The 22582-nt window shown below is 48.9% G+C and overlaps 1 protein-coding gene across 1 annotated transcript in view; it reads right to left on the bottom strand.

Annotated features, from left to right (window-relative positions):
• Window positions 1–22582, bottom strand: part of Agap1 (ArfGAP with GTPase domain, ankyrin repeat and PH domain 1) — a 449843-nt gene that overhangs the window by 267348 nt on the left and 159913 nt on the right. The window contains 3 exon segments of the mRNA XM_038339225.1: window positions 276–417; window positions 3656–3741; window positions 21956–22043. Coding sequence (XP_038195153.1) covers window positions 276–417; window positions 3656–3741; window positions 21956–22043 — 316 coding nt within the window.

Consider the following 22582-nt stretch of genomic DNA (forward strand, 5'->3'; position numbering starts at 1 on the left):
GTTTAATAAAAATAAGTAAAAGCAACCTAATTAAAAGGTGTCTTGTGCAAAAGTCAATTAAGGCATCATAATGCAGTAAACACTAGAGTGGGTTTTCCTGAAGCTCCTGGGGTGTCTGTGGGGTGGGGTCATTTCTAAGGTTGACTGACTTTTCCATGGAACCAATCCAGAAACGCTTCAGCCTCCACTTCCAGCTTCAAGTCATTCCAAATCCTCCATACTGGGAACATGTCCACAAAAACCTTCAAAAACACCCGTGCAGGGCTGGCACTTACCCTGTGTCCCCACCAGCACGAGTGGAATCTCACTGGTGTTCCTGTAGTTGGCCATTCGGCTGTAGTAGTGGTAGACAGTCTGGAAACTGATCTCATCCTCCAGGCTGAAGACAAAAATGACCGCGTCCACCCACATGGCAAACTGCAGAGAGAAGAGTGGAGAAGGGGCAGCTGAGGGGGGCGCAGGAGGAGGTGTGAGCACCAGGGCGCCCCTTGGTTGTTGCCTGCTCTCTGCTGCTATGTACTGTGGCTAAGTCACTGAAGTCTTCCATGTGTGCATGGAAAGGACACCCCCACCCTCCCGGCCCCATGTTTCCACCAGGGCCCTTCACTTTCTGAGAACCCGTGTGTGATTCTAAGTGACGTTCTGGCCTGACCTGCAGATAGAAGGCTCCCCTTCTGAGAACAGGTAGGTGTGTGTGTGTGTGTGTGTGTGTGTGTGTGTGTAAGGGCACACAACACCCTAGAACCTTCAAAAGACTTAGTGGACTGGGGTGGGGGAGGGCACTGCTCCTCTGTGGCCACATGGTCTGCTCAAAACTATCCTGTTGCCCACGCTGCCTACCACCTGAGACAGATGGTGCCTTTTCTGGAGAGTTCCTGGTACAGCAGAGGCCGAGCTGCCACCAAACTCATTCAGCTCCCTGCTGGGAAATTACTACTTATTTTTAGGAGAGTTAAAAGGGGAGCAGTGAGGTTAATATATACCCAGCCCTCTCGTGTCATCTTATTTACACCAGCTCCCAGGGAGGGTGCAGCCGAGGGAGCGGCGCTCCCCACAGTGCCCACGAACCCACTCTCACAGAAGCTGACATGGTAGCTTCTAGATCCTGTCTGAGTCTGGCACCAAACACGCATCTCTTTATGTGTATAAAGAAACAAGAGAGACCCTTCTCTAAAAGTAGCTTATCCTGGGTGTTTATGGCCAAAGCAGGGCTCCCTATTCATCACTGCACGTGCATGCATGTGTGCATGCATGAATGTGTACGCACGTGCACACACATTAATAAAGAACGCCAACCTACAACAAACCATGCTCATTTAAATGTGGAATATTTACACAAGAGACTTAAAAAACCTCGTGTTCGAATGGCTCGTGCTCAAGTCAAAATGACCTTGTGGCACAGCTTTCTTGAGGCAGACCCACAGCCACTGTCAGATGCACAGGACAAAGTGCATCTAGTGCCTGCATAGAAGCCCGAGGACTGTCTGACATGGGGCCTTTACCTGGGTGATAGCTGACGTCAACTGTTGACTTAACAAATCTATGATCCCCTAGGAGACCAGCCTCTGAGCCTGTCTATGGGGAACTACTTTGATCATTCTGATAGAGATGAAAAGACATACTCACTGTGGGCAGAATCACCCTCTCGGTGTAGATCCTGGACTGTATAAAATGGAGTGGGCTGAGCACTGGTATGCATTAGTGCCCTGTTTTCTGCTCCTGCCTGTGAATGTCATGGGACTCGCTATTTCAAGTTCCCTGCTGCCCTGACTTGCCTGAAATGATGGACTGCACCCTGGAATTCTGGGCCAGATAAACCCTCCCTCTACTAAGTAATATTAATATGTCAGTGTATTATATCACAACAAAGAAGCAGCTAAGGCACAGCCTCTTTCTGGAGGTGGAAGACGGAAGGTCCTGTCTTGTACATCAGCACAGGAGAGGGGCTAAGTGGTCTCAGGGAGGCGGCAGGCAGCCCCTGACTTCAAATCTGAAACACATCTCTATCTCTATGCAGAGGATAAGTCCCCCCTGCCCACTTCTCTAAAAGATCCTGCATCAGAAAATTGCAATTTTGAAGGGGGAAAAAATGCAGGGCAAGTGAGTAGTAGTTTCTGCCACACCCAAAGCTAACAGCAGTAACGATTAAACAAAGAAAACAAAACGAACAAACCAACAAACAAAAATCCACTGTCAGTTTCTTATGGGAGGCCATGCCTTCAGGTAGAGTCTACCAGCGGATTTATAACAACGCGAGGAGAGAAACCACACATGCCCACAAGTGAGCAAGGCTCTGCCGTCATGCTCCACAGACAAGTCTTTAACCAGGGGAGACGTGGGCTAAATACCACTTAAGGAAGAGCCCGCACTGAAAACAGAACGCACTCCTGCATACCAAGCCAAGTGAGGAGGAGAGATTCTGCCTTTGAGTGGCACTGGTCAGAAGCCGAAGGTCGCTGTGATCCAGAAGAAGGTGGACAGTTTTCGGGGAGCACGCCCTCTAATACTATGCAACCCACAGTGTTCATTTTCTATGTGCCTTCATGATCTTTTTTGTACACTCAAGCATACCGTGTGATGGTTCAGGTCAGTTTGACAGCATCTAGAAACACGTGGGAGATGGTCTCTGGCCATATCTGTTGGTGACTACCTTGGCTGAGTGGAGGTGTGAGGATCTGCCCACTGTGGGTGACACCGTTCCCTAGCTGGGATCCTGACTGTGCAAGCGGAGAAGGGGCTGAGGGGCAGCAAGCGGTCATCACTCTGCTTCCCAATGGTGGATGTGGTGTGACCAGCTGCTTCCACCTTCTGGCCATGACGGACTGACTGTGCCTTTGAACTGTGAGTCAGAATAAACCCTTCAATTGTTTTTCATGGGGCATTTTATCACAGCATCAGCAAAAGAAACTAAGATACCGCATCAGTGACACTAAGGGGAAATATTTAATCTCGGATCCCTGACTATGCCTCCTAATGGCTTTTCATAGCCCAACCGGCAGCATTCTCCTGGACCCTGGTGTTACAGAGTGACGGCAATGCAGCGACTCACAGCATTTCCAGGGTGCTCTGCGGTGCTTCAGCACCGGCGACCTCAGTCACCACCGCTACCTAATCCGTCTTTTACAGGGAGAGACGCTTGAGGCAGAAACGTCCCACCTGATCTGCCCGGGAGGGGTGTGGGCTGAGTTTAGGTCTTGGCTAGAAAAGCAGGGTGTCGTAAGCTGGATAACAACAGTGGTGCTATCTTTCTAGACATTTTCCAAGGGAATCACGGTACACTGCAACTAGTGTTCAGTGGGGACTGCTGGTGGGAGTGGGGGTGCCCACTCCTGTGACTCCCAGAAACAGCAAGGGGTCAGCCTCCCAATTCCACCCAGTGGACCCTGAAAATGATGCTACTCTGGGATCAAATTGGGGATGGGAGACAATTTATTAAAAGCACAGAAATTTCTAAAAGTGACCCTGACAGAATATGATAGCAGATGTATCTGCTTTTCCTTCCTTCTTAAAAACTTTTTTAAAAAAAGCCACATAGAGCCAAACTTCATGGGTTTCTAAATTCCCTTATTTTAAAACTTGACATTTCTTGTTCAGGATTTTAGATAAAGTCAAAGAGCAAAAGGCAGTCTGGCTTAAATGTGCATGCGGTACTCACCTGTGCCTCCGGGGGGCCCCCTTCATCCCTAATCAGCAGTAGATAACTCTGTCCATCAACCACAATCTCCTTCTTGAACCTGCCACCTGCCACACACAAAAGGCACCATTACAGAAGGCAACAGAGGATTGGGGGCAGACAGACACGGGCTTCACTTGCGGAAAAATACACTCTAGGCCAGGTGACCGCTGGGGCAAGCTGGCTGGGAGAACAGAGGAGTAGATTTTAGATATCTCCCGCAGTGCTGCATTTTTAGAGCTGAACTCTGATTGAAACATTTGTCTAAGAACCCGTGCTCCCTTCTGGTTAGCAGGCACGGCCTCCTGTTGCAATGCCAGGAACCCTGGCTGAAGAGCGTAGGCTTTTTGTGTAGAACTTAATACATAAATCGAAAGATTCTCACCCACTGGGAAAGGGGCGAGGGTGGGCTCTCAAAACCCAGAAATGCTTTTTCCTGCTTAGCAGCATCTGAGAACCTGCATTCTCCTCAAGGGAAACCCAGTGCTTGGGAGGAAAACATACAACAGCATGAGGATGGTGTCTCCGGAGTCACAGGTCACAGTTAGGGAAGGGTGCCCGACTACTACACACGTTAGACAAAGCTACCGATGGAACTGCACAGTCGAGACAGAGCGGTGCAGCCAACTGACAAGCAGGTGTTAGAGACCACGTGGGGTTAGCGAGAGACCGCCTGGGGCCCTGCTGGGAAGTCAGGACAGAAAGGAAGGAAGACTGGCAGAGGGCTGCCCAAAGTGGGCACCAAACACATCCAGGACTGGACTACAAGGTCCGCACCATGGAGACAGGCCACCTCCAGAGACTGCTCTGCTCTGAGACGGTCAGGGCTCCCAGTCGCCTCCAGTCACTCTCACAAGGGCTTTCGTCTTGCGGTGGGATATGCATCAGTTCTTGGCTCTCATCTTTGGGTTCCCTGTGTAGATGCCTCACAGAAAGGGCCCTAATGAACCCAATGAACTCAAAAAAAGTTTGCAAGAACCTTCCAGAGCTACTTCTGCCACAATCACAGGTCTGGGCCACCTTGTCACCAAAGCTGAAGAAAGAACTACATTCTCCACACCAACTCAAAGTGTCCAAGCCCTCATTAAATAAATGCTTACTGAGGCCAAGGGGGACTAGCCATCCTTCCTACACAAGCATACACAAATGTGAACACACACACACACACACACACACACACACAGACACACACACCCTCTCTCCTCCTGTCTGCACCCAACCTGACTTAACACGGAGCTCTGCTTGCCTTTCCTCACCTACTCAATGCGGAACACAATGAACCCTCCCAACACCGTGAGACACAAACACACACTTGTGCTGGGATGTTCCACCCTGAAAAGCAAAGCAGAAGTCCAGGAGAGAGTCTGGTGGAAATGCTCTGAGGAGTGAGGTCTGTGTCAGCAGGGACAAGATAGCTTCCCCAGACAAGCTTTAGGACTTCCCACATGGGCACGTCAAAGCCACAGGAGAACTCTGTGACTTTAGGTCCCCAGATCCCTTCTTCAGCTAGAAGAGAGATGACTTCCCTTTTTAGAAGGGCTCTGTCACAGCTGACACAGAGAAGACACCCCAAGAACAACAGCTGAAAGTTCAGCTGTACCCACACTCTGCCATTATCAACTGTTTAAACAGGGCTTACCCACAAACCAGCCTCATCCCAGTTACCTCCTCCACCTCAGTGACCCCAGCAAGAAAATGCCAAGGATGCCATCGTGGTGGATAAGAAAATACGGAGTGTAACACAGCAGTATGAGCAGCACTGGCCGGCATGATTACTGCTGGTATTCACAGTTCCAGCCAAGATCAGCACATGCTTCTGAGAGCACATACCAACAGCAAAGCTTGCTCACCGAGACCAACAAACACAAGCTGGGGAGCCGGCAGCCTTACTTCCTTGATTTTACTTCTGAAATAAGATACAGGGAACCTGATGTTTCTTGATGAGACAGATGAAGTCAAACTTCAAAGGAAAAACAATGTTTGCAAAGCAACCTGCCTCTCTTGGCTCTGGAAAAACCCCTTCATTCCCACCCTGGGCCTAGAGATCAGGTTAGAACACTCACCAGGGTTTGGGGAAAACAGAAATTGTTTGGTGATATAAAAGTCTTTCCCATGGTCCTCTGAGATCTAGCTTTAATGATACCTGAGTGATATAATAGTCCAGCTGCCAGAGTGTGGGTCACGGCAGCTAACAGGCAAGCCCAAGACATGCTCTGAAGCTCCGTACTCCTAGGGGAAGGTGTGTATGTGGGTTGACCTAAGGGTCTCTGGGTTTGGCTGGGACAGTGGGTCCCTCCAGGGGTGAAACTCTGCCTATGTCCTATCTTCACTCCACAAGTGCCACCCAGTCTTCCAGCAGCTCCCGCCCAGTGCCTATGGAGGGAACTCCAGCGCTGGATCTATATGGGGCTTCTTTGTCTTGCTCTGGACGGTGTGGTCTCATGCTCATGTCCCCATTACAATGCATTGTCTTCACAGCAAGAGGCAAAGAATGGGACTCTGAAAGGTCCTGCAGCAGCAGCCCTGGGTCCCCCTCCCTAGACATAAGCAAGGACTCTTTCCAGTGACCCTCCGGCCAGCAGGCGCCCTACACAGAGCTCCTTCTACTCCCTTGAACCTTGGCATGGGGGATGCTTCCAGACAGCTGAATCATACTGAACCATCCCGGAATTCCTCATCTTCATAGAACAGATGCCACAACCCCAAGTGAAGGGCTCTCAGACACATTCCTAGCACTTCCAAACTGAGGAGGGCACCTTCTTCCACCCCAGAGGCCTCTGACAGCTTTGACAACACTTACACCCTGAGATACAGAACACTTCCAAGAACACCCATGGGTGATAGAATTGTGTGAAGGCTCCAGAATCTCAGCAAAATTGGGAAACAAAAGCCAACTAGAGGGAACCGCCCCGTGATAGCCCAGTCAGGGACCAGGGAACGAAGACTGTGAGAAAGTAGATCAGGATTAGAGGGAACACCATCACCACCTGGTAACTCTGCTGGACCAGCCACACCAGGGTCCCGAGAAACCAGGCCCAGTAACTACCAAAGTAACACGACACTCGTCTTCCACCACTCCCCAGAGGGAAGTGTCGTTGGCAGGAGGCTGGTGCCTGGCTAGCATCTCTGTGCCGAGGTCGGGATCCCAAGTCAGAAATGCTAGAAACGGGAATTATTCCAGTGATCACAACAGCTGGAGTTCGGGACCACTTGCCCAGGCTTTATCAGCCAAGCACCCCTGACCTGATTATCTCACGTTTTCTGAGAATCAAAAGTATTGTAGATTCTGGGATACGTTGGATTTTGTGTTTCATTGTTTACTGCTAAAAATTTCAGGATGTAACCAAATTCCAATTTCAATTTTTTTTAATGGAATCTAAATGTCATCTTTGCCCAGGGGTCATGCAAAAGTTCTCAGCTTTTCCAACTTTTGTGTATGTGCTGCCAACATATGTGCAAGTACTTACTATAGATTTAAAGTGTCTATTTGATATCTAAATTCCAAATTATTCTCTTACAAGTCTACTTTCTCCAGCCATACGTTGGCAGCACCATGAATGACTGCCAACTTTCTCTGACTACTGGTTATAATCACCCAACATTACATTGCACCAAGGTAGTTCATTTTCAAAAGGTGTCACCAATCCACACCTGTCCTCTCTGGTAGGTAACAATGACCTATGTCACCCATCTGTGTGTGCAGATGCTGATGCTGGGGTTGGGCCCACCCTATAACTCAGACTCCCACACAGTTGCCTCCAGGGCTGGGAACTGAGACTGTGACACAGCCGTGTTCTCTGGCTTTAAAGCACACTTTTAAAGGTCTGATTAGGGGTGTTTCTCACCACCCTACCTCAGCCAATTTCAAGGCGACTATTCTGAGACTCTCACTGCAGAAATCAGCTCCAAATCTGGGACACCACATGCCAGATAACTGGGTTCCTTCTGTTTCAGCTCACACCAGGAGGAGCCGTCACGGTTTATTCCTCTTGCATGCTGGGCCAGGGTCCCATCTCTGTCCAGTTCTGATTTAAGGGGTAAAAATAAGAGTAAGTAGAATTTTCCTATTCCAAGAAAGGAACTGCCTGGAGTTACGCACTGCACAGATGTCTGCCATTCCTGTTTCATCATTCTCAATAAATGGACTAAAAGTTGTTACCGTACCAACAGTTCTCCAAGCAACCAAGAGCGCCAACAACGGTAAGTGCCCTCTCACACTGACACTGCCAAGCATCTCACTGAGTTATTCCCCACAACTGTCTGTGACACATTCAGCAAAGACAAGTCCAGGGCCTCTTGGGAGCCGTTCAGACACTAAGGTCCAGAGAGCCCTTCCCTCAGTCAGCCTGTAGGAGAGCCGGAACAGCCGATTCCTCAACCTTCCACTCTTCCACGTGAATGCCAAGCTCAACATGACCCTAACGTGACCCTGTCTGCAGACAGTCCACAAGCCTGTGTGTCATTCTCCTCACTCTGGGACTATGGGGAAGACGAAGGGAACTGAATAAGCCTTCTCCCACTCCACACTCAGTGGACTATAGCTTAAAACTATCCCTATGCCTCAGAGACCCAAAGGACAGACCCCCTTCAGAAACCACCAGGTCTTATTTGTGTTGACTGTCTGATCATGCACGCACAAATGAGGGCCTGAATAAAGTTACACTGAGCCTGAAGCTGCGTTTAAGGGCCCTACAAAGGGAGGACTCATTCTCACAACTGAGCTTAACCAGTGACCCTTGCAGCAGGTGCCAGCTGGCCCAGAGCCCCGATGCCGACAAAGGAGGAAGAACAGAAATGGATGGTGCTAGGTTTCCTCCACTTTTAGGAAGGTAACTTTCTTTTCCCCTCAGTTTCATGATAAAGCTGGAAATGTCCCTGCAAGCATCATGGTCTCCCTGTTATCTAAGCAAAGGGGACTCTGAGAAGCGCTGAGGACGGCAGGCCTCTGGGTTCTCCCTAAGGGAACAGAAAACAAACCAAATCACAAATGTGCCAAACTCCTTTAAAAATTAATGTGGCTTGTAAAACTATGTTAAGTCAGTGCTTTATGAGATTGGGGCTTTGGAAAAGTTTAGTATTGTGATATTTAAAAGGAATTTTGGACCACATAGTATTTTTTCAGTGGGAACAGGGGTTATTGGTAATATGCTAGTTTACAAAACTTAACCAAAACAGATTTCCACTGCCATGCTTTTTAAGCTTATGGTGAGAAATGAAAAATGGCAACAGCAGTGTGCTAAGAGCGAGTGGGGGCTGACCACGGAGCCTGCCCAGGGTCTCCGTGGGTGGGACACTGGGGGAGGAGGCTGACCTAAGGTGATGTCACTTTAAGTCCATGCCAGAGGAAAAGGAGGAGGGCAAGGAGAAGGACTGAACTGACTCCTCCATTCCTGGAAGACGCGAGGAAAGGGAAGAATGAGATGGACCAGTACAGGGCAAGGCTGTGGGGAGAACCGAGACCCCACTGAAGAAACAGAGTTCTCTCACACACCTGGCTCCCAGGAAAGACTGTGACAAAAGCTCCCCACTTGCAGATGCGATACCTGTGCCCCCAGCAATCTGAGCAAAAGTCAGTGATGCTCCACACCCTGGGACATATGATGGACACTGGGAGAGGGCCTTGGGCCAATGCACAAGAACAGCAGAGCCCTGATCCCTAACAGGGAGAGTGCTCCCTTCCTGGCAAGGCAACTAGAGAGGCAGGCAAAATACCTGCACCAATCTGAAGCTGTGATTACCAAGGCTGGTGACACTGAGGCTCCCAAGGTCCCCTGCCGCTGAGACACCTGATGGAGGTCTAAAAGGGGCACTTTGGAGAAACAGGAACTATGGTCTTGAAGCCTTAGTCAGTGTGCATAACCATGACTGGTAGAGATATCCCCCCAAAAGGTCAATACGGCTCCAGTCTCTACCAAGAGAATAACTGGGCAGACAAGGGGAAACAATAAGAGCAAGATGTTGGGCAAAGATCCCACTGGGAGGGGGAGGAGGCTGTGAAGCAACCTCGGAAGAAGGGATCCCAAGCTGCAGAAGGAAGCCATTCACCAATGTTTTACGCTCCACGTGGCACAGCCAACAGTCAGGTGTTCACTAAAACAAAGGACCAACAATAACACCTGGGGGTCAATGTCTAAAATTTGGCAGAGAACAACTTGGGAACCAAGAGGTTTGTCTGGGGCAGCAGAAGCTGGAGTCAGAAATCGCAGATTATACACACTGTGACACCACTACTCCCCTAGGCTGTATTAAGACAGCTGGTGATGTCCACATGGTGGTGACATGGGCTAGGAGACCCATTTCTCAAACAGTCCAGTCACTGAGCTGTGCCTGACTGTGCCGTAGAAGAAGTTATTTTCATGAAAGACCAGAAAGTATTTTAGGATCTGCCAATGTCTCTTTTTATTTCTTAGCTCACAGGCAGTAACAATTCTGATCCAGGTGATCCTTGCTGAAAGCTTCTCCTGGGTCCCCCCATCCCTCCAAGAGATGGAACCCAGGGCTCCAGCCAGCCAACACCCCACCACAGCACACCCCCGTCACTGAGCTACATGCCAGTCTGCACTTTGAATATTCCTTTTGTAGACGCACATACTTAGTGTCCTGAAAGTCACACCCTGTTCTGCCCCAGGTCTCTGGGACATTATCTGTGCTGTGATCCTAGGTCACTTGTTTACTAGACGGAATGTAGTATGCCTTGCCTCCTGCTTCTGCTCCTCCCAAAGGGGACTCATCACTGAGAGGACCAGAGCCTCACGCTGAGGAATGCCCATCACCACACCAGCTTTCCATCCAGAGCTGGCAAGATGTCTTTGTGCCCTCTTCCTGGGGCTGGAGCTACTGGCCCTAAGGCTCATCCCAAGACTAACAGCTTGCTTCCTCCAAGACTAACTTGCATCTTGAACATCTAAGAGCAAGGTCTATGTGTCACCGATGCTGGTGTGCCCGCCTCCCCCAAGCTGGTATGTGCTGAAGAAGTCAACCATCTTGATGGGTGGGACGTAAGAGTAGAGTGCAGAGGGGATCTGGGGTGTTGGGGTCCAGCAGATCACCTCCACCATAATCTGAGTCAGTTCCAAAGTCCAGAGGTGTTCTGGGAACTCCTGTCTACCTCCATCATCACCTTCAAAGTCTGTACTATGTTACTGTCACTTCTAGTTGATGGTGACGGCTGTGACAATTCTTTAGCTCTGTTCTATGCAGGCATTGAACCTTACTTCATGCAGCTTCAGCCATCTTCCTACCAGTGTGCAAAAGGTAGGCACAGTGTGGACTGGTTCTGTCATCAAGTCCCTCCCCTCCCCTGTGGCTATGCACATTGCCCCTTCCACACAGCTGGTTCACTCATTTGGCCCTCACAGAACAACGGTTGTGTCTCATTACTTCCTCTCCTCCTGTCTGTCACGGTGTTAACTGCTTAAAATTTAAGTGTGTATCAATAAGCAGTGAGGCTCAGAAGACAGAAGCTGCTGGTCACATGTGCTGCTCCGGCTCAGGAAGAACTGTGTATCTCACACCACGAGTGTGTCTGCCTATATCCTGAGACAGCAAGCACACCCTGGAAACCTCTGTGGACGGAGGCGGGACAGCACTACCAGTTTCATCTGCTCTCCTTTTTGGTCTGAGCCAATCACAGATACAACAATTACACAAACTCATTAGGGTCACAAGAAGCTGTTGTCATTCATAGGCTGCTGTTGGTATGAGGTTCCATCTGTGCTGAGATTACTTACACACACACACACACACACACACACACACACACACACACACAGTGCTGGTCCCGGTCTTCCTTGGTTGTTGTGATCTGTACCTATTGTAGTTATGACAAGCACATACATCCTTTCATGGACCAGGAGGGAAACATTTCCAGGAAACATCATGAAGTCATGGAGACACCTGTCAGAGACAGGTCTGGGGAGAATGTACACATTGTTTTCAGATCCACTATGCATGCCAAGTCATAGGTAGATGAGATGCAATGGACAGGCCCATTGGTTAAAATTTCAAAGAACATTTGCTACTCTGTACATATAACACAGTGCTTGGATCTACCGCCATACCAAAAGTTCAGGAGCCAAGAGTGAGGCAGATCTCACCACTATACTCCAAGAAACTGGCTCATCAGAACATTTTCTTAAACCCAGACATACTGATTGGTTCAAAGAAAGGTATGTGATGTGAGCAAAGCTAATCAGAACAGTCCCTGAATATTTTTGCTAAAAAGAGAAATACTAAGAATTGAAAAGTAAAAGAGAAAAACAATCAACTTTTCTCTTTACCAGATATGAGCACCATGGACAAAGAGGCATCAATAAAATGCTTGGATCACATGGGGAGAGCTAATCAGCCAGCTTGTTGAGAGTTGGGGGGGTCATGTAAGAGATGGGAGGGGGAGGTGCCCCGCGGATCTGAGTGTATCGAGGTCCAAAATGCCCCTTAGCTGCTCCAGGAACACAAGTCACGAAGCCTACCCTCCCTATTTGTGTCCCTTTGGATGGGTCTCCTATCCCTTGCCCCTGGCCTGTGAGTAAAAACTGATATAGAGTAAACCCAGTCTTGCGGCAACCAGATCTCAGCAGGGAGGTGCTTTAAAGTGGAGCGGGTTGCCCACCAGAGGTCAAAGTCACAGACAAATGACAGCAGATACAAGCACTAGATGTGGGGTCCAGGAATAATAGATTTCTAAATTAAAGACTGGCAGGTAAAGGTGATAGACTTCAGTGTAAGAATCGCCTGTGGAGGTAAAACATCTGTGGGGAAGAACTCGTAACTGTGCGTGTGAAGCTGTCTAGATGTGCCGTGCTTTCCCTGCTAAGAATGGTGCTGCTGCTGCACTGGGGATACAGCTTGGTTGCTACAGTGCTTGTCGGGCACTCATGAAGCCTTGGTTCTATCTGCAGCATGCATAAACTAGCCATGGTGATGCACACCTGCAATACCAGCATTGGAGAAGTTGAGGCAGGCGGATCAGAAGCTTGAGTCATCCTCAGCTACACAATAAAGTCAAGGACAGTCTAGGATATGCCAAACCCTGTTCCAAAAATAATAGTAAATTAGAAAATAAATGGCTATGCTCAACTCTTGAGGTTCCTGGGACAGCAACAGCTGTGTAGAAAGCTAGCTTGGCTGTTTCTGACTGGAGACCAACGGCACCCAGTGCATGTCTAGTGACCATGAGAAGCTGGACCCTTCTCCATGCACGCCAGCAGGTCTAACCTAGCGAGAGAGCTGGAAGGCCTGCATGTGGCCAGATGTGAATCACTTCCAAGTAATCACCCAGGAAACAACTTCTGCCTGGATGCACACGGCAACCCCAGGCCCTGGAGCAGCATCCAGTGAGTCTTGGGCTTCTTGCTGAAGTAATGGTAAAAACACGGACAATCCAGAGTTCCTGCCAACCAACCGAAAAACACATTCTGTTCTGCCAGAAACATGACAACCTCCTCGTCCTGGCTTTGCCACCCTTTTCCCCTTGTTCACAGCACAAGCTTCTCTTTCCTTACGTCCTTCAAAGTCTAGTAAAAAAAAAAAAAAATCAATGTCCTTCCCCTGTCTTACACAGTATCACTGGGGGCAGAGCTGCAGACGGCCACATACAGAATGACAATATGGAAGGGCAGGTAGGTGACTTCCCCATTAGGGACCAGAAAAGCAGCTGAACTGACCTATAGAACCAACCAAGCAGTGGACCCACACATCTCAAGACTCACAGATAACCCTAACCCCTTGGTTGCAAGCAACATCGTGAAATTCACATTAAAAAGCTAAATGGGTAGATTTTAAAACCACTCCAGTTTTATTAGGGTTGCATGAATTTCTGTTCTGCTTGACATTACACAGGATCCAAGAACAGTTTGAAAAGAAGCCTAACATCTGTGCAGTGATTGTAGCTGACTGGAGTTTTTAAAAGTTTACTGGATTTGGGAAAGTTACTAGGAGTTGACAGCTTAAATGTGTTTCAGCGTCCCTGAGAAATCAGGCTGGGTGTTTACCACAGCGTTTGTTTCTAGGAGACTAAGTAAACATCCACTAACAAACTATTTCAGATCCACGTGCTTCTGAGAACACACTCACTAGCCTGATGCTAGCCAGACACATGTTAGGGGGCCATTCCAGGCAGGCTCTTCAGGGGATATCAAGACTGAGGTATGGGACAGTGGCTCTCAGGCAACTGCTGGATGCTAAGTGACCACCAGGAATCCGCTGCAGCACGTGACATGAACAATTCAAGAAAAAAAGAGAAAGCAACACAAAGCCCACACGGGAAACCTGGTGCCCTGGCTTCTACTACACGATACCCATGATCTTGTACCTATCCATGAAGGTGGCAAAGACCCTAGAGCTTCCGGACCTGGGAGAGGGGACCAACCAGTTCGCATCCCATTCTCTGGTCTAGGATGCACGTTATAAGCTGTGGTCCCAGGTGACATGTAGGCTGTACCTTTATTGGTCTTACCTCCACCTGGGGGATGCCTGGGATACCCTGAAGATGTCTGATGGTCTCATGTGGACTACTCCAAAACAGAGGACGGGTCCTCAAGCAGAGGACAGCACTGGTGGCTGCAGTCACAGCTGTAAGGACACCAGTGGGAGCTGAGCCTGCCAGAGCCGAGGATCCAAACGGAGGAGAGGTGGAACTTCTCATGACACCCACAAGACAGGCCCACATATGACAGGCCCACACAGGAAGGGCCACCCATGGTTCTGCAGAGACAGGGCTGTCATTATACAAAGGCTGAGATTCTCTGGGCGCTCTACACAAATCACTGGGTCTTCATTGCATGCTGAAAGTTGTAAGACCTGCTAAAAGGCCAAGAAGGGCTGGGAACCCTGACTACTCAACAGCCCCAGGCAGTCATGGCTGCTAGCAGGAAGCCTCTTCAAGCATAGCAGGAGTAGGCAGGACAGTCTTCGTAGCAGCCCTGAACTGCATTCTTAAATGCTGCCAGGTTATGGGGTGCATTTGTTTCCCCTTCTGTTGGCACCCCTCTCCCTTTCTAGAGCTGCCCCAACAGACATGCCCATCTCAGCTGACCACACACATATCTCAGTTTGTCTTTCTCCCAAAATGTGACTGGACTCTTTTCCACAGACCAGCCAAGTTTTCACCAAATCTAAAACCACACTGTTGGGAATATTCAACCACACTGTGAACCCTGAGTTTGCATTTTCATTGATTAAATAAAATTAATCTTGTGTTAAGAGACTGAGTTAGTAACTAGTGACAAAGTAATCATAGAGCACCAGAGGGCATCAGGGAGAGGTAGAGAGAGTGGGAAGTAGTAGGGTGGGGTTTGGAGTGGTGCAGGCTTTTATGGTCGGGCCAAGCAGAAGCCAGGGCCTTTCAGAGAAGCCACCAAGGAGAGAAGGTTAGTTGGTACTCAGCCTCTCGACCTCCACTCTTATTTACAAATAGGACAATAAAGATTTAGTTAAAGCTACCTTTAGTGGCAGTGACAGGGTTGGTGTCTATGGAACAGAATTCCCGCCAGGCTGCAGCCCGAGCAGCCAGGCTGCTGCTGGAGAAGCAGGCTGCTTACTGTGGAGTTGCAAGGGCTGGCTGAATAGGACTAGGTGAAGGTGCAGTCACTGTGCTGAAAGTAAACCACCACCACACGGGTAAGCTCTGAGCTCAGAAACAGTGTGATCTGTCGACTGCCTGCTCTCATTAGCTGGGCATAACAAAGAGCACTGTCAAATTTTGGTGACTCGGGCTCAAAGAGTCTAGTTTCCTGGTTTTGAGAGTGCTGCATTGTGCTGTCCTCTGAGGAAAACAACAGCCATCTTTATCAGATCAGCTGTGCCTTCCTCCAAGAGTCACCGCTGGTGGGCCTGTGAGCTGCCGACACATTGGCGGTGTGTCCTCATCATGTGCTGAATGTGGATGTCATAAGGCTGCTAAAAAGCCTAGGGCTGGGAACCCTGACTGTTCAACAGCTCCGGCAGTCATGGTTGCTAGCAGCAAGCCTCTTCAGGCATAGCATGAGTAGGTAGGACAGACTTCTTAGAGCCATTTGTTTACAACTGGCTCTGACTGCACATGACCTCAGGGTCTCAGGAGGCGACAGTGTATATAGGTTTAGAAAGGTTAATGGAAGGAGGCTCCATCTAGGTGGTCATGGGGAAGCCATCATCTATGCTGGGTATGACTCTCCAAGGCAGCTACTTTGGGGTCATCACTCCTGCCAGTTAACCCCTTACCTAGAAATCCAAAAATCCAAAATCTCATTGGTTCTTCGGGGTGGAGTCATACTTGGTGGGGTTTGTCACTGGACATTCATGAGAAGTGGGCAGCATCAGTTAGGGCTCACCAGGGCAGCTCTCACAGCAGAAACCTTCTGACTCAGTTCACTCAGTCTCTCTCAGAATCAACTCTCCATTCCCACTGTGGCATGCCCACAGATCCAGCTAACCCGGCTCAAAATACCCCCCAAAATAAACCATTCCTACTGAGCATGGACATCTCATACCATCATTATCAAAATAATTTAAAATTGCAACACACACAGCATTTGTTCTGTATCCCAAGTCATCCAGGGCATTTAGGATACATAGGGATATGCACAAGTCACACACAAGGGCCATGGAGTCTGAAAGATCTGAGTCTCTACGGGTTGGGGACCTGCCCCACCCAAGGACACCTACCTAGAGGCCGCACTCACCTCCTGGGGCTATGGCTATCACACATCCACAGCCTTTCCTAACAGGCAGAGTGCATAGGCTCCTCTACCTCCCTCAATGGCTCCAGTCTCTTCTGTTGTACAGGGAACTCCCAGATTCCTCTTTCACGCGGGAAAGACACTACCATTCTCTTCCTTGTGTCTCTCTAGTGAAAGAGCCACCTGTTGTTCTCTGCCTGTCCTCTGGCTTTCTTGGGTTACTTTGTGCCAGAATGGGTGACTTAGGACCAGACTTTGGATTAGCTGCTTTGGATTCGATACGTTTGTGGTTGGGGTACTGCGCATGAGGCCGGTATGTGTAATCATTTCTGGGATAGTCAGGAGAGTACAGAAACAGGGCTGGGGCAGAGAGGAGCCAACACAGGGCTCCTGGAGGTGTGCCCCATCACACCAGCTCCTGGCCAGGCACCTACCGGCTATCAGCTTAGACAGAGCCAGGACAACCACAATCTTAAAGCTTTTGGACTCCACATTTGAACTGGCTAAGCGGTTATAAGCAATGAAAAAGGCAGGGGCAAAAGAAACTAGTCTTACATGAATTACCCCTGTGGATTGCACAGCGGGCCCATGGCTCCCACGCCACACCCGGATGTGTCACTTCTTTACAGCCTTTCCCACAGCTGTAGCAGGTGACAGCCACTCTTGCAGTGAACCTACTGTGCCTTGGTGTCCTACATCTACAGGTGCTGTGTGAGCCCAAGAGCAGGTGGGCCTCAGCCTCCAGCTACTGGAATTTTTACCCAGATGTGGGTTTGTTTATTCTGGATCTGGGTAAAAGAAGGGGGCTTGCTGAAACACGACTTCAATCCCCAATTTCAACACTGTCCATCAGCAGGTTGTGGGTGAGAAGTATCAGCTGGGGGCGACCAATGCTCCCACTGCAGGAAGGCAGGCTATGTCCGTTCTCAGGTTTGTTGCCTTTAACATTAAATTCTTCTCTAATCCATCACTACAGACCAGTCCCCCTCCTTGAGGCCACTGTGTCCTTCCATCTGCATAGCCCTTAGGGACCACAATGCACAAACAGGAAGAAACAAGGCCTAGAGGGGCTGTCCAGGGCCCATGGCCCATCGTGCCTAGAGGACACAAAGCTAAGTGTCTTGGGATAAGACATGATTCCCAGCACCTCCCAAATGCTGCTGACAAGCAGATTCTTTTTTCTCTCTCTCACAGAGAGTTAAGATTCACTTAAAACACAAGGGTTCAGTCTGAGGGAAGGCAGGTGCACATTGCATGCTAAGCACCTAACACATGAGGGGAAACTGAAATCACAAACACAGCTCACAACTCTAATTAGCAGCTATTAATAGGGCCTTGAAAGGGAGGTGTGAAGGTCACACCCAGACTGGTGGTCCTGGAGGACTCAAATGCCAGCCACACTAATCAGCCCATGCCCAGGAGAGGAGATGGAGGGGGGGCCCTCCTCCAGAGCCCTGGGTATGGTGCCTGATTAAACACCATACAAATGGGGTAGAGCTGTGTCCCCAAAAAGGTTCATCCTAACCATCACCACTATGCCGAATGTAGTGGCTCTCAGCTGTAACTCCAACACTCAGGAGGCTGGCTGGGGTGATGGCTACGGTTTAATCTGGATGACACGGTGAGTCTCAGCAAACAAACCAAAAAAGGAACAAACCCAACAACAGCAAAAGCCCATGTCGGGTACGAGTGGGCCCTTATTTGAAATAGAGCCTGGAGTTATTAGAGTCCAAATGAAGCCACACCAGAGTGGGCTAGACCATGAATCAACCCACTGGTGTTCTTCTCCTGGGAAAAAGGAAATAACAACATGGAGAAACAAGATGTGACAAAAGAGGCCAAGGCTAGAGGGGGCTGTCAATGCCATGGACACCTAGAACTTCTAAAAAGAAAGCTGGGAAAAATCAGAGGGCAGATACCACCATTCAACACCACCATGAGAGTGGCCCTGTCTCCTAAAGGAAGCAAAGCTGCCAAGGGACTTTCCAGGGACTCTGCTGTCAATTATACATCACAGACACACAGATACACTCGCTCATACGCTCTCATGAAGGAGACCGACCGCCTGTACACAAACTACCGTCCCTGAGCTCCGTGCACAGATCACAGACTCCTTGCTGAGACAAACTATTTGCCTAAGTCACTAATTAAAAGTAGCATCAAGCATAAAGTGCTTTCTCTGGACTGCATCTCCAAGGCTTTCAAGTCAATTCTCTTCTCCCACAAAATAAAGTGTCAACTAAAATGGTGTCACTCAAGAAAAGACAACTGAGCCACCCTGTGAGGTGCTGCGGAGAGGCATCTGAAGAAAACACTCTGGGATGACTGCACCAGGAAAGTTCCTGCCAGGGGGAAGGTCTCTTCTCAAAGAGTGAATTTCTCTTCTAAGCTCCTCGACACATTATCCCTCTCTCAATACCCAAACTTCTCAGGGGCAAGTGAGGATTGCAACCAAAGATATTTTTGTATGTATTAAACCAGAGGAACAACCCTGTACCCTCATGACCAAGAATGGGGAGAATCCAGTGAGCTGCACAGACTGGCAGACACAGCCATGCGGATGGTAGAGTGGCAGCTGTCCAGCTGATTGCTCTAGCACTGGGTGATTTCTGTGCCTTGGACATGGTTTGAGTGGGTACACAAAGATTTGCAGCGTTAACTCTTTAACAGGTGGGTAACAGTGCAGGGAATCTACTCACTGGAGATGCTGCACTCAGAAGGGACGAATATAGGCCTGGAGGGATCATGGCTCATTCTCAGGAGGTAGCATTGTTGTAAAGAGCAACGCTGGTCCCAACCCACACTAGCTTCCTGTCTCGTCATGTCCTGTCATACATGCTCTGACTGTGATGCCACCATAAGGCCCTCACCAGACCCCAAACATGGCCCTGACTGATCTTGGACATTCAGCCTCTCAAATGTGGGCTAAACTAAAAATAAACCAGTTTTCAAAAGCAAATAACTTTGGGGATTTGTTACAGCCATGGAAAATGAAGTGTCACAGAGGACAAATCAGAGGGCAGCAGCAACACAAGAAACTGGAGGGCCGCACAGTTTCAGCCAGGTACCAACCACAGCTGTACCTTCCCACATGGGTGATGATGAGTCCCGGAAGGGAAGGTGGAGTGACAGCCTTCTGACAACTTCCTGCACACCTGAGACCCCCACCACCCAGGACTCCACACTGCTGGATAAAGACGGTAAAACAGATGCTGATCCTGCAGCCTGGACATACAGTTTCTCAAATTCTGCTAGCATGGGTAGATGGCTACACTAACTCACCGGGGAAAGTGCAACCATCTCCCAGCTCTGAGTTCCCTGACCCCACAGAAGAATCTTGGGATTGCAAAGCAGCAGTGTGAGGAACCAAAGGCTGATGACCTCATGTTCCTTTGTGTCCTGCTGTTGGTGTAGGACCTGTGGATCACGGGGATAGGGAAAAGAAACCATCGGTCAGATCTTGAGGAGCACAAAGAAAATACCTGCTACCTGCTACATCCCAGACAGCAACACAAGGGCAGCTCAAGGGAAACAGACCTCCCCAGGCCAAGGCTTCCAGCAACACAGAGGCCTCCTCATTCAGAGATGCAGCTGTATCCTGTCGGGAACAGCTGGACATGGTGCTGCCCTATCACACGAACACAGCTCTATCCTCCATCACGTAGAACAACTGCCCTAGGTCCAAGGTCCACAGTCAGAGGATGGACAGGTGGGCAGGGGAGGGTGTGTGAGAGAGAGACCCTGAATTCTGTCTCTCAGATCCAAGAGTCCTTAGCTGAGTGCCTGTCAGTTGGGTGGTAAACTCCCATTCTGCAGACGAGGGGGAGGGAGTGTTAACATCTCATCTCCCGGGGTAAAATTTTTACTTCTGATGTGAAAACAACCAAGAGAAATACCACTGTGCTGATCAAAATAGAAGGTCACAGTCTACACTGCAAATAAATTGAGTCGGACACAGGTGTGTTAGGACAGACTGAATGTCCAACAGGAAATGACAGATACCACAACACTGATCAAATAAATGTAGATGTGGCCCTGCCTCTTCCTTTAGAATCAGCAACTACAGTACCACCTACCTCTAAATCCCTAGAAATCTGAGCCACAGACAGACAGCAAGAAAACCAGGGGCGGGGCTGGCCTAGAACTTCCAGCAATCCTAGCCCAAAATGTGGATGCCGGAAGGCATTCACAACAGGGCTGGCTGAAAAGGGCATATGCTTGCCTTGTGGCTGGGTCAGCACAGACCTTTGGTGGCCGGACTTTACCAACTGCACGACAGCGAGTCCCACAACACAGAAGCCCCGAGACAGAAGCGCTACGAACTCCAAGTCTAGTCAAGCTGGCTGTGGTGATCATCCACACTCAGGCACAGAGAAGAAAACCCTTGCATGGCCCTGGGCTGGTGGTCCTGGGAGTTAGAGATACTATCTTCCTTCCTCCTCCAAGCCTGTGAGTTCTGAGTACCTGGGTCTATAGTCCCCACAAGATCAAGCCTCTGTCCATTTGGTCTCATACATAAACCTTTGAATGCTATCCTCTTCCCAAATCACCAATCCCGGGGGAGAATTTGGGAAATGGGTGTTTCCCTGACGTGACAGCCGGGAGGCTTTCAGAACATGGAAAACACCGCAGAATGGTGGCAGAGCCCCAAGCAAGCCCTCAGAATTTTGTTCTTTCTAGATGGTTCCACGGTCTTTAGGACAAGAGTTAAAGGGCTAAAACATGTGTTACAGGGGACACGTGAAGCTACTTCAGACTACTGCTCAGAAGACAGCTAAGGGACGAAACAGGGTGGAATGCGGAACTGAAAAGGAAAAGGTGAACTGAAACAAAATCGGATGAGACACAGAACGAGGCGGGAAGGGAACGCTACAGGACAAGGTTGTGCCTCTGCTCGCTCCAGAACGAGACAGCACTGCCATGAAGAAATGTATAGTTACCTGCGTCCATATCTGCAAAGAATGGAACAGCCAGTAAGAAAAAGAAGGAACCAGAAATTCAGTGTCTCAGAGTTGGATTTCAAAAGGTTACATGGGGAGAAAATATATTTTAGAAAATGGCTTGTGGGCTACACTTTGATTAAGGGGACTACGGGGTTGCCTATTAACGCTCTCATAATCTTACTTAAAAGTTAAAAAAAGAAAAAGAAAAAAAAAAGAAACAGAACCACAGTAAGACATGGATATGTCAACAGAAGAATCAAAATGTCTAATGGCAAAAGAAATGCCTAATTCACATGCAAAATGATTATTACATGTCTGTAATACAATATAAAGGGAACATACTCAATACACACAGTAGGGGATCTGGACTGCATTTAGAAATGCTGGTATCTCTGACTAAACAGTATTACAAGGGCAGCGTCCAGATCCGAGAGATGTCCGACCAATACTCAAAGGAGTAGCGCTGGACGAAGGATCAAGGGCATCTCACGGTTAATGCTCGAACTGCTGGAGTGAATGCACTAAGCCCCCATCAGAGGGAAAGTATACCTAAGTCTCTTTGATGCTTGGTGGCTTTCTTACGGCTTTGGCATGGGTCATCAATGATTTAGCATATGCTAAAGAAAAAATTTAAACCCTAAACTCTAAACTGGTAACTAACCACCTGCCGCACAGCATACCTTCTGGAGACTCCTCCTGCACGTATGTGCCTGTCAGGTATCGGTGCACCAGCGCAGACTTGCCACTGGCCAAGTTACCCACAATTCCCTGCAGAAAAAAAAGACAATAGTTAGGGGTGGTTAAATCATTTATTTAGCTTTTTTTTTTTTTTTTTTTTTTTTTTTGCACACAGAGGTTAAAATACTCAGTAACCCCACACAGGGTTATAATCATCCTGACAAAATGTTGAAGAGAGATTAAAAAATGAACTCAGCAACTATTTCTATTGGAAACAGAGTCAACCTTGATTTGGCTGCTCCTGTCTTTACCAGTCCTGGTGCTGTTAGGGTATCAACATAGCTGGCATTCTTCCGGGAATGCCCCTACTGGCTTTACAGGGCACATGTGTACAGGCTTGACTGCCCATGGGGTAGGAGCTTCCCTAAACACTAATATGGAAAGGCTCCACAGAACACGCAATGCCACACACAGAGCTGTCTGCAGATAGGGCCATCTGGTACATTCCACTCTAGGGAGGTGAACTCGGGAAAGCTGGAGGCAGGAGTAACTGGGATTGGGAAGGGAGTAGAGACAAGCCTGCCTCTCAAAAATACACAACTAAGAGAAAAACAACAGCCAAGCTGTGG

This window comes from Arvicola amphibius, chromosome 8, assembly GCF_903992535.2.
Source record: "Arvicola amphibius chromosome 8, mArvAmp1.2, whole genome shotgun sequence".
Classification (NCBI taxonomy): Eukaryota; Metazoa; Chordata; class Mammalia; order Rodentia; family Cricetidae; genus Arvicola; species Arvicola amphibius.